Source organism: Citrus clementina, unplaced genomic scaffold (genome assembly GCF_000493195.1).
Source record: "Citrus clementina cultivar Clemenules unplaced genomic scaffold, Citrus_clementina_v1.0 scaffold_3, whole genome shotgun sequence".
Taxonomy (NCBI): Eukaryota; Viridiplantae; Streptophyta; class Magnoliopsida; order Sapindales; family Rutaceae; genus Citrus; species Citrus x clementina.
Window position 1 is genome coordinate 45,173,599 of NW_006262339.1, and position 12,659 is coordinate 45,186,257.

At 33.0% G+C, this 12,659-nt stretch overlaps 1 protein-coding gene across 1 annotated transcript; it reads right to left on the reverse strand.

Annotated features, from left to right (window-relative positions):
• LOC112100268 (peroxidase 3-like) lies at positions 1-1,806 on the reverse strand. Its single transcript, XM_024189221.1, has 4 exons — positions 1,463-1,806; positions 1,156-1,347; positions 752-920; positions 1-635 (listed from the first exon to the last, which is right to left on the reverse strand). Exons 1-4 carry the CDS (start codon positions 1,682-1,684, stop codon positions 202-204), a joined length of 1,017 nt encoding a protein of 338 aa, XP_024044989.1. The 5' UTR covers positions 1,685-1,806; the 3' UTR covers positions 1-201.
• Positions 1,807-12,659: the final 10,853 nt, after the last annotated feature.

Genomic DNA, 12,659 nt, shown 5'->3' on the forward strand with positions numbered 1-12,659 from the left:
AATTGGAAAGCAACCCAGTCAAATTAATTCGATAAGAAAGGTAGCTGGTAGTTATAAACGTACAGCCTATCAATGATACAAATTAAGGCTTCAGCTGCACAAACACACCCACATCCTTAATTTATTCCGTGGTACAATTATCAACAGATCTTAACAAACCCACAAGCCCAGCAGCAGACTAAATTGGCAATTACATTGACATCAGATAGATGAATGCAACAAACTATCTGGATTATTAATAACACTGCACTTCTTTCGAATCTCCCCTTGAGTGCCAGTGAGAACATTCATAGCTCCCATTCTCTTCATTGACTGAGCAAACTCGGTGAAGAACTTATCTTGGTTTCTCAACTCCATGACAATGTTTCTTGCTCCCTTATTGGTTAAAAGAGCAGCATCAGATTGGAATAGACCCTTGTTCTCGATAAGAATATCATAGTAATGGCTGTCGAATTTTCGAAAACTCCCCGGGTCCAATTCGGCAGTAGTCGTTGTGTCGGCAAGGCTCTTGCATTTGGTTTTTAAGAATGCAGCGTATCGTGGGTCCAATGAAGGATCTTGATCTCCATTTCCTGTGAAATTGTAGAGCCTGTTGCTGAAGAAGGTGCAGTGCGAAACTCCGATTGTGTGGCCACCTTAGATTAATAAATGCAAATTAATTAGATGTGAAGCATGGTTACATCTTTGTTATTTACTTAAATTAGTTGTAAAATTGGTGCGGTATATATATTATATATATATAAATGCATACCTGAAAGGACTACAAGATCTTTGACAGTGAGACCTTTGTCGTTAAAATTTTTCTTGAGTTCACTGAAGTTGGCAAAAGGTGAAGGAAGCAGCAGATCGGCCTCAGCAGCTATGGACACACTGCCATCTCTTCTACCGGTGAGCACTTCCCACAGGTCCGGTTTTTGAAACTGCAAATGTTATGGCACAATATTCATATAGACAAATCTCCGTCGTTTCAATAAACTGATGACCAAGCTAAAAAGACAAGGAAATGAAGCAGTGTTTTTTCATCCTTTCAGTAGATTATTAGAGTTGGTATTTGTCTATTTTTAGCTTGATCCGCATAATAAGATTTCATAGACACGTACAATACACACGCACATGTTCAAAGGAGATTTAGCTGATTAACGTAACTAAACTTACTTGGAATGAAACAGAATCCCTTGTAGCCAATGCTACGATATCGGCACAAGAAACAATTCCTGGACACCTGCTCTCGAGCTCCGATTTAATCTCATTAATAACTTCGAAACCTCCCAAAGATAGATTCGGAACTGCATCCCTCTCTGCTTTGTTACCTGCAGTTGAGTTTATCAAAACCGACGCATCGCAACCCTGCAGAAATAAGTTAGTCACAAGTTAATTAGATGGCTCAATGTAATATAGAAGCGCGCGTGCATCGATCAAATAATTTTGACGTTGAAGCTAATTAGCTGTAGTATTGAATTACCCTAACAAAGCAGTCATGGAAATGCATTCTGATAAGCTTGGCCGGCAAGTCAGGGTTACTGGCGGCATTTTTCCAGGTGATGCTCCTGACGATATCTTCAGCAGATTTACAGCTGTCCCTGTAGAAATTCTTCCTTAGCTCACCTCCTTGGCAAACCCCTATAATACCAAAAACTACTAAGCAAACTAACAAAAGAGACCCAGCCCCAGCGGCTTTCTTCATCTTTAATTCACTAGTTACTAAGAGAAATGAGTTTAACGCTGCAAGCTTACTTATCTCTAGCTACCTCTCACTATGTTTTTATACACTTGCAGCCAGAGAAAGAGGCAAGTGGCAGTTGGGTTTCATTATTCAATGCATCCACTCTCACTTTTAATATATATATATATATTTTTTACCACGAAGTATCTTGGGAATGACTTCAATCGTGAGAGATATTTTTAAGTCTATACCATAATTTAAATTAAAAGTCTCCACTCAAATTAAGAAGTATAAATTATCCCAATAAAAACGACTTTCATACTATTTGAACTGATAAGCAAACTCAATTAAATCATTTAAAGAAATTTAATTGCAAGTGAAATCAATACTTTATTAGTTTTTAATATTTCTCTTGTCAAACTAGAGGCTACCTCAAACTAGGAGGCTATCTCCCGTCTAATTTTGTATCCAAATTCTACGAATTTTGTTCGGGTCGACGTAGCATTAATGTAACACGTGTGAAGGGATCTTAATTATCCAAAAGCAACTTTAACCTACTCTGCAGAAAAGCTATGCATAATTTACAGAAAGAAAGGCAGTGAGGGGTCGGTTTCGTCATATACTATTCCGAGATGGGTAGCCCCCTAGCCGCGACCGTTTACTTTTGAATTTTTTATTTTTATTTTTTTAAATTATCATAATCTATAGATACATTCACTCAAGTAAATAATTAAATTAAAACTCTACATAAAGGCACTTGCACGACTACTCAGATCTAAAAAGAGAGGCAGAGTTTCTGCCAACTGCCATCATGGCGAGATGGCCAGCCGCCTGGCTGCGACCATTTCCTTTATAATTCTTTATGTTCTTAATTATGTTAAGTCGCGTTAAACAAAAGTTAATGGACGTTTTAATTAATGGATGATGTTCAAATAACAAATATTTAACATGCATTTTCCTTTTTTTGAGAATCAAATGTAAGACCAATCTTATCACATTATCAATTATTGTCGTCTATCCACCACGCAAGTGGCCAGAAAATCAAAACAAACATGTAAAAGTAAATAATGCGAAGCCAGCTGGTCATCTTACAGGGGTGGCGACCCACCGACTGACCCCATCTTTATTATTACTACTCATTATGGTTTGACTGGACGGTAATTTAATGCTCGAGAGTTCCATAGAAAACACCCGTATAGCCACTATCCAGAGTCGTCTTCTTCTTCCTCGACAATTAAATGGGCTAAAAGTAAATGGCATCCAATCGGACGGAGTTTAAATGATGATAATGCTCCTGTCATTCATGCACGTGGCTTCATTTTTTGTCGCTGGGATTGGAGGGCAGTCCAGTGGCGGAACCAGAAAAAAATAAACAATCGGAAAATGTTATAATTAATGAAATTGAAATTCTATAATGTTTTACGTTGGGCCTCTTTAAGTTGAAAAATTTATGCTGAATCTAATCTAAGTTTATACTTTCTCGGCATTATGGTAATTGTCTTTTGCCCTTTAATTTTATTGATTAAATTTATGACTGCTTCATTTCAGGGTCCCTCAAGTCTTAAACAGAAAATCCCGATTCCGCTCCTGAATGTAGGTTTGATGAAGTGTGTTCGCTGCAGGAGTAGGCATATTATTGGGTAATTTTTAAAAATCTCCCCTGAAGTTTGGGCTCATTGCAAGTAGATGGCGAGAATCTATTTATTTATAAAAAATCTCCTACCATCAGTTAATTTTAACATTGACAGTTAGTTGACTGTGCAAAGATAATATTACCCTTAACAACAGTTTGTAGACGGAAATAACTAAAAAAAAACTAAAATTATTGGCTATTTTATCCTTTTTAAATTATTGATATTTTCTTAAAGTTCATACAAAAAAGATAAAATTAAAAATTTGAAAAATTATCTTTAAATTATTGATATTTCCTTGAAGTTTTTACAAGAAAGATAAAATTAAAAACTTGAAAATGAAATAATCATAATCTTTACCTATGATAGTGTAAATATTTGGAATTGACAAGGATAAAATTGTTAAAAAATATGGTTTGTACTTTTCGCGCCAACAATTTTAATTTTTTTTTAGTTATGTCAGTCTACAAACTGTTATTAAGGGCAATATTATTTTTGCACAGTTAACTAACGGTCAATGTTAAAATTAACTGATGGTAAAAGATTTTTTACAAATAAATAAATTCTCGCCATCTACTTACAACAAGCCAAAACCTCATGGGAGGTTTTTAAAAATTACCCTATATTATTAATAAACTAATGAACTTGAACGGGAAAGAATATTTTACAAAACAATTTTGACCATTGATTTAATACTAATTGAGCATAATTAATGTGTCGGCTTGTGCCTTATCCATTATTAGTCTTGCACGTCATGGTCTAAACGCGTTTAGGAATTAGGATCGTGGATAAGTAGTACTTTTTCGCGGTCAACTTGACAATTTCCTTGTGCTGACCTTGTTGCCCCCTTTTCAGTAAAACACGCAAGGCCCCATGGGGCAATATTTAATTATTTAATTCGATACCGTAAAGAAAGGGGTAAAGTTCAAAATACCAAACAAGGGTATAGAGCAACCGGTATGAGTTATTTTAACTAACTAAAATTTTTAGTCTCAGATTCGAGAATATAGTTGTATTAAATATTTATTGGGAAAATTTTGCCGTTCTGATAGTCATACCCAGCTCGAATCTAAATTAATCGAGACCCAATATAATCTTCAAATACCATATAATTTAATACACTAAAAAAGAATATCAAAATCAATTTTACCGTAGACTCTTTTACTTGAAACAACATTCATAAACTCATATTTTAAAATAAACAATTCACTGTCACTTGGGTCAAAGTACATTTACTTGCATTTTTTTTTCTCTTAGTCTGTGTCATTGATGAGGAAGTGCGATTTTGCTATCATTTTTATTTTAATCATAGATGAGGAATTAATTGGGTTTGAGTACATTAGTAGACCTTCACATATATGAGATGTGCGGCTAATATAATACTCTCATTAGTATCTGCCCTTTTTATGGATATTTGATTGAGTGCATGATGCCAAGCCTTCTACTCTCATTGAAGAGTAGAATAAGTAGATCTTTTGACACCCTTAAAATTTTTTTTTCATAAAATCATTTTTTAATTGAAATTAATTAAATAATCAAATAAAAATTAATTATTTTAAATTTTGAATGGGAATTCAATTAAATACTTAAAAAAATCTTTACGCACTCTATTTCACAATTTATATTTATATTTTAAATTTTAATATAAAAATATTTTTTATGGAAGAAAATTATAAAAATCTAGAGCTATATAGGTAAAAATTATTTAATAAAAAGAAAATAATTTAAAATTTTAGGATCCCTAATATATTTTATATTAAAAAACTTAAAAGAAATGTTTTTTATGATAAATTTTTTTTTAAGAAGATGGTTAATTTTACGAAATGAATAAAATTAAACTGGAAGAATATTTTTAGTAAATAAAACTTAAAATAGTTGTAATAAAATTTTACGGTAATAAACTCGCGTCTTTATTAGCTAAATCCAAAACCAAGGCTGTGGGAGAGAAAACAGATCAAAATAAAGTGGAGGGAAGGAAACAGAGAAATGTGATGATATTTATATAGTTTTTAGAGCAAACTCACCGAATTTTTGCACGCAATAAGTTACGAAAAGGTTCAAATACACCATGTTTTCATTCACAACAAAAGAAAATGACAATAAAGTAAACTCTCACTTCAGTTTTTCATGCAGAGTAACGGACGGCTGAAAATGCCCGTAAACTTAAATAAATAATTACTTGTAAAAAAAAAAAACGTAGCATTTTAAACTTGTCAATTTAAGACGTAACAGTACTGCTAAAAATTTTAACACAAAAAATTGTAATGATTGGGTAATACTAAAGATAAACTCTACTTGTAATAACTAATTATTGCCACATGTCTTATTTCCTCAGTGTGTGTTGTGTATGATTTTTTGCCATTTGCAAATGTGAGACGCATAGCAATTAACAAGTCGTGTTAGTTTGTGTACTAGTTTACAGATTTGGCATGACTTTATTCCCCTATAATAAAAGGTGGGGAGCAGTTGTAATATGGCAGAGCACCTGCCTCAAACGCACTCTTAATGTTCAAACATAAACTTAGTTATCAGGTTGTTTGAATTGCTTGATTCAAATCTTTATTTTTAAAGCTGTTTTTTTTTTTTACAAATGGTTGAAAGGACCCTAAAGTTTTCAATAAACGCAAAGAAAAATAATGGAAAAAATTGTTGATCACTTCAAGGAAATTTTCCTCTAATTTTTCGTAACATTGACTTTTATTTTATTGCTCGAATGTGAGTTTGTATTTGACACGCAAGATTAGATTATACTAAATATTATGATCGGGCTGGATTAAATTGGATTATATAATATTATCTTATATTTGGTGCAATATTAGATTGGACAATACTAAATTATATTTAATTGAAAAAAAAAACTATTTATGAATATTTAAGAGTAATAATTAAAATTAATTTAAAGGTAATTAATAAGAATTTTAAATATATAGTAAATTAGTTATTGGGTAGTCATAATTATAATAAACAAATATAAATTCATAAAACTACTTAATTATTTAATTAATTTTTATATCAAATATCTTAGATATATTTTATTTCATCAAAAATTAGCAAATAATATATATAAATTCAATTAATTACTAGTACTAGTATTTTCATGATTATTTTTAATATTACATTAGTGATTATTAAATTTCATACAATCAGTTGTTGTAATAAGTTATTAATAGTTAATTTTTTTGAAGTAAAAGTACCAATTTAATTAGACAATAAAAAAAAATAAAAATAAAATTCAAGTAAATCATGAAAAAATAATTAATTAATTAAGTTTTAAGTAATAAATAAAAATAATAATGTTATGTACTAAAGAAATATTACAAATGGATAATTTATTTCTTATATTCTAATATCATCTAAACCCATTTACGAATCGGTATTGCTAATCATATTACAAATGGACAATTTATTTCTCATATTCTAATCTCATCTAAACCCATTTATGAATTGGTATTGCTAATCTCGTGATTTAAGAACTAAATTTGAATTTAATCTCCCTAATCCAAGATCCTTGGGAGGTACCAAATAAAAGACTACTTGAATTGGGGTTTTGTGCATAAAATTCCACTGATCCATAAAAAGTGGGCCTAATCCTTTAAGGAAAATGATAAACGAACTCAATGAAGACAAAGGGACGACAAAAACGCAATTTTGAATTGCCGTTTCACGCGTTGATTTCTACTTCTTTAATATTTCGTGGACCCACAAGAAATAAAAAAAAAATGAGAAAACGATGGTCATTTCTGCCCCCTCCTCAACCACTCATTTTCCTTTCCTTAGTTTACTCCCCCTCCATTTGCTTCGTTACCAGACTCCCCTCCATTGAGTTTGCTTCGTTCGTTACCAGACTCCCCTCCATTGAGTTTGCTTCGTTCGTTACCAGACTCCCCCTCCATTTGCTTCGTTACCGGACTCCCCCTGGACGACAGCCGCTTCTTGTGCTCGCCCAGCCCCACTTGCTTCGTTACCGGACGACGTCCGCTTCTTGTTACCGAACGATGACCGCTTCTTGTTCTCGCCCAGCCCAGATCTACTACGACATCGCTGCTTTGGAGACTTGTAGTTGTTGTTTGCTGCTGCAGTTGTAGTGACCCATCCGTAAGCATTTCTTTTTTTATGATGTGGATGATGAAATTTTGAGATTGACAGTGTTAGCATTTCTTCCGTAAGCATTTCTTTTTAATTTTTTTTTTATTTTATGTTGTGGATGATGAAATTTTGAGATTGACAGAGTAAGAAAATTTCTTCCATAAGCATTTCTTGGGTGGGGTGTTTATGGAATAAGGGTGGATCTTGAGACTTCTACAGTTTTCTTAATTGGTTAGGATGAGGCACTGCAGTAATGTAATTGATATTGACTTTTATATGTATGAAGTTATGTGCACAGGTCGGGATTGCTTGTGATGGTAATAGAAAATTCAAATATTGCAATTTTGTTTTGGCAATTTCGCGATAATGGAAAATTAAAAGACAAGTGAAAAGAATAAATTTTGGATAACAAAGCTTGTTTTTCTGCCTCACATTATTACATGCTCTTGCTTGCTTTACTCATCACAAATCACAATTTTCAGCACATCTTTTGTGAGCATAACTCAAATCACCCACAAGAAAAATCCAATTTCAATTAGGGGTTTATGCTCTTGAGAATACCCTCTGAATCTGGATAGGTATTTCTCAAGCCTAATTTCACATAATTTACTTGTACATAGTTACCATTTATTTGTCTTAGTTGTGGAAAGATTAACAAGATAGCCTTATAACAAGTGTTGCTTCTAATCTTTGGCCCACTGAACCCCATGTTTCGCCCAAAGATGATAAGAAAAATTACAAAAGCTATTATTTAGCATATTCATGTCTTCTGAGGATGGCAAGATAAGAGAGAGGGAGTAGTTGGGGAGATATGTAGAGATATCATATCTATGGGAGAGAGGTGGATGAGAAAGTATTTGCTCTCCTGTCCTGAATGTTGTAAGTCTGAGACACATTTTGAGGCTGAATGAGTGTGGAGAGTTATGACCTCTTTTTGTAAGTAGTAATTAGCTAGTCAACTTATTATTCATGGCATGTCTGTAGTAATGGTATTAGACTCCTGGCCTCTTTTCTCTTTATTTACCATTGTTCATCAGGAACAGTTGCTATGATCTGTCTCACTTACAGTTGCAGAAATTAGTTTCTTGGTTGATGCTGGCCTTTGTGCTTTGCTGCGAGGCTCTCATTTTTTTTTCAGAAGGTTAAAATGTTAGTCTTTTTTTTCCTTCTGGTTTTGAAATTCTCTCTTATTGTTAGCAGTTGAAATTCTTAGCATACAAGTCTAGAATATTGATCTAAATTTTTTCAATGTAGAATTCAAATGCCTACTCAAAGTTGTTATGTTGTTTTCAAAGGAGGAAAGCCGGGCATATACAATTCTTGGCCTGAATGTCAAATGCAAGTAAATGGATTCAAAGGAAATTCTTATAAATCTTATAAATCTTTGTTAGATGCCGAAATAGCCTACAATGATTACATAAAAAGGCATGAAAAATTGTCAGAGACATCTAATATATTAGAAACTACAAAACTTATTGTGGAAACACTCGAAAAGGGGGTGCAAACTGAAGTGCCTACATGTGACAAAGTTGTGCAAACTGATAAAGGCAGAAATGATTGTATTATTCTGCCTATATTATCTATTGTATGTTGTATTTTAGGGATAATCGTTGCTATATGTATTTTGCATAAATGAAATTGTACCCCGTGTTATGTATAAATTTAAATAATTTAAATAAAATGATTGTTGTGTATGAATTGTTTTCCTCTATACCCTATGCATATGAGATATGAATTCTGGAACATAAGAAAAATAATTTTGTAAAATTGTCCTTGCACATACAAAACCTCATGTATCTTTAGTGCTACTGAAACCTTCATGGTCTGGTATGAAAGTGGGTTTATTATAATTACTCGTTTTGTGTTCAATAATTATAATTTATTGAAGTTTCATTGGTCATAAAGAAATTACACATAAAATTAATTTATACCAATTTCGGTTGAGGACAGTATGCGATGGCTATTGATAATTGTCTTCATGTATAATTACATAAGCACATGAATCAATTATCAGTAGGTAAAATTTCACCATCACAATCATATGCAACTATAGTATTATACAGAATATCACAGCATTACTGTTTCATTCCCATTGACTTGATATTACAGAATATCACATAGCTGCAAAACCATCGGTGCCTATACAATATCACTTCATGACAGCGTGAGCAAACAAATTGCAAGTTGACAACATTAAACAAATCTAACATAATTTCAAAAATTAAAAGTTCAATTTAACACAAAACATTATTTCATCACTATAATTTCAAAGATTTAAAATCAAATCTAACATAATTTTAAAAATTTAAAGTTCAATTTAACACAACATTATTTCATCACTACAATTTAAAGCCAAAATACAAGTCAAGTATTATCATTGTTATCTTCATTACGCCGCTGCTGCTGTAGTAACTGTTGAAAATTCTCACTTTGAGATCTTTGATAAGTCATCGAAGGAGAAGAATAATGCAACTACGAACTATACGGTGGGACTGGTTGCTATAATACATAAAAATAAACATCATATTACATTACAGAAATATTAAAACTTATTTTTTCATTAACGACTTGTAAACAACAACTTACTGTGTGCCAATTATAAGGAAATGGCTGATAAATGTTGCTTCCACCGAATTGGGATTGGTACATAGGTACCTAATCAAATAATAAAATATATGTAAAATTCATATAAAAATCTTAAAACTAAAATTTAAATAATTTAATTCTTACATTATAATAGCCCATAGTGCCGCATTGGTTGAGATTTTCGTAAATAGTACTTCCTTCTTGTAGCGTCTACATATGCACAATCTTATACTTAATTACATATCCTCGAAATAAAAGAAAATTTTAAAAGAAAAAATTCACAAAATTTACCGTGGCTATGTTGCTCCCTTGTGTGGAGATTTCATTAGGCACATGATAAGATGATGGGGCAGTTTGTTGTAAATCCTACAAGATTATTAAAGACAATTAAACTAAGACCAAATTAATTAGAAAATAGATCTTTGTTTTTAATCATACTTTATTTTTTTGTGCGGACTTGTTCTTTTGAACGGATTTCTTATGAATCGAAGATTCTTTCCTCATGCAAGGTGGACGGCCTTTACGACGTGTCACTACTGTATCATTTAGTGCAAGTTGAACATTGTTGCTGCCACAACTTACTTCGCCAATAACAGTTCTTTCCACACTCTCACTGTTAATTTGTTTGTTGCTGCTACAACTTGCTCCACCAGTATTAGTTTTTCCCACACTTTCACAACGAATTTGCTTGGGCATATCCTTCATTGCTTTCTCAATCCAATCCAACACCGTTTTATAGTTATTTTCATCATCAAAGGCTATGTCTGCAACCTCACTGAAAGCGTTACACATTTTTTCATATCTTTCTTGCTGGATGGTCAAATTCTGCACACCATAACAAACTTTCAGCTTACTATAACATATCCTCACATCTTTCCTCCACCTTGATAAAATGTATCTTTCTGGAAGTAATTCAACTGAGTTACATATCAGCACTACAAGAGCATGCCTGCAAAGAATCCCCCTAAATTGGGATTTTGAACATATACAAGTAACTTCACACTCAGCTTCTTAAAAAACAACCTCAAAGAAGCCTCTCCGACCTTGCTCAAATGATTCAATTATTTGATATATTGATCCTACAGAATTCGAGATATCACAATACATCAGAGCAGTCAATTCTTCTTGAAATTCTTTAAACTTGGAAATGGTGTACACTTCTTCAACTTGCCTCTCCATCTCATATCTTGATACGCATGGTGTCCTTTTACTGAAACACTTGGCATCTGCTTGCCATTCTAATTCAGCTTTCCTCCTCAATGCATTTTCACATTGCTTTACAAACTGTTTCATATTTGTTTTTGAGTTAACAAATCCATCAAAAAATGTATTCATACTTTCACTTCGCTGAGTTGTTGACATTCCTGCCCAAAAATAGCCTTTTAAATAGCATGGGACCCAACGATGTCTCTCCTCGTACAAACCATTTAACCAATCATTATCCCATAAATCATATTCTGTAATCATGCAATGTCAAGCTTCCTCAAACGCATTAGAACTCAGTGAATCATAAACAGCAGAAAGCAGGGAAGATATAATACCTTCACGTTCTTTAAAAGCCCCTAACTTCTCAGGCACCTTCTTCATTATGTGCCGTAAACACCATCGATGCCTAGTAGTAGGAAAAACGTTTTCAATTGCCTTTTGCGTTGCCCTGTCTTGATCTGTAATGATACCAAAGGGAGGAGAATCAGACATGCATGATAGTCACGCTCAAATAAACCACGTAAATGTCTCCGTATCCTCGCGTAAAATCAATCCGCATCCCAACAAAATAGATTGTCCATGGTGATTAACTCCAACAAAGGGCGCGAATGGCATGTCATACTTGTTGGTAAGATATGTAGTGTCAAATGTGATGACATCTCCAAAATATTTGTAAGCTGCCCTACTCCGTGCATCTGCCCAAAACACATTCTTTAATCGATCCTCTTCATCCAAATCAATGCTAAAAAAAATCCATTACATTCTGCTCGCTTTTCCTGGAAGTACTTTAAAAGCGCCATAGCATCTCCTTCCTCAAGCTGTAATCGCCTTGTTTTGTCAATAAAATTTCTACAATCTTTTTCTAAGAATGGCACATTTTCATACCCACCAGCTCCAACAACAATAGAATTGAAATTTTGGGCAATTCTAATTCCTGCACAATCATTCATTTCAATTCGCTTTTTAGTGCTTGCACTAATTCTGCGATTGCATGAGAAATACTTAGCTTTGTCTGGACTCAATCCATGGTTGTGTTGAAGATTTAAAGTTCGAAGAACCCATTTTATATCTTCATTTAAACAACCTCTAATTTTTGCATCACAACCATTTTTCACAATCGGTTTCGGCTTCAATGTATTAGCAGATTTACTTTTTGACTTGCCGCTACGCCCACATGCAAATGTCGCATATTTTACAATTCTATCGGTCCCCCTTCTTAGTACTTCGAACCTTCACAGGAAACCCCTCTTATTTACCATAAGCTTTGTAAAATGCAAACATTTCTTCATGATTATCAAATAACATTCCAAGAGCTGGCTCACATTTGTTCGGTTCCACAATTTCATTTACATCGTTAGCTCTTGTTTCTTACAACTCTTCAAATGCATGCTCATTTTCCAAATACTCCATTTCTACAAAATAATTAACATTTGTATTAAGAAACTTATATAACATTTTGTCCAGTAACGAAAATTCCTAACAATTTA

What these genes read in the sequence shown, in the direction of transcription:
- LOC112100268 (XM_024189221.1), bottom strand. Translation starts at nt 1,684, where the DNA reads ATGAAGAAAGCCGCTGGGGCTGGGTCTCTTTTGTTAGTTTGCTTAGTA. An exon ending in TCCATGACTGCTTTGTTAGG is followed by an intron (nt 1,348 to 1,462) that starts GTAATTCAATAC and finishes TTATTTCTGCAG; the next exon opens with GGTTGCGATGCGTCGGTTTT. An exon ending in GGGATTCTGTTTCATTCCAA is followed by an intron (nt 921 to 1,155) that starts GTAAGTTTAGTT and finishes TAACATTTGCAG; the next exon opens with TTTCAAAAACCGGACCTGTG.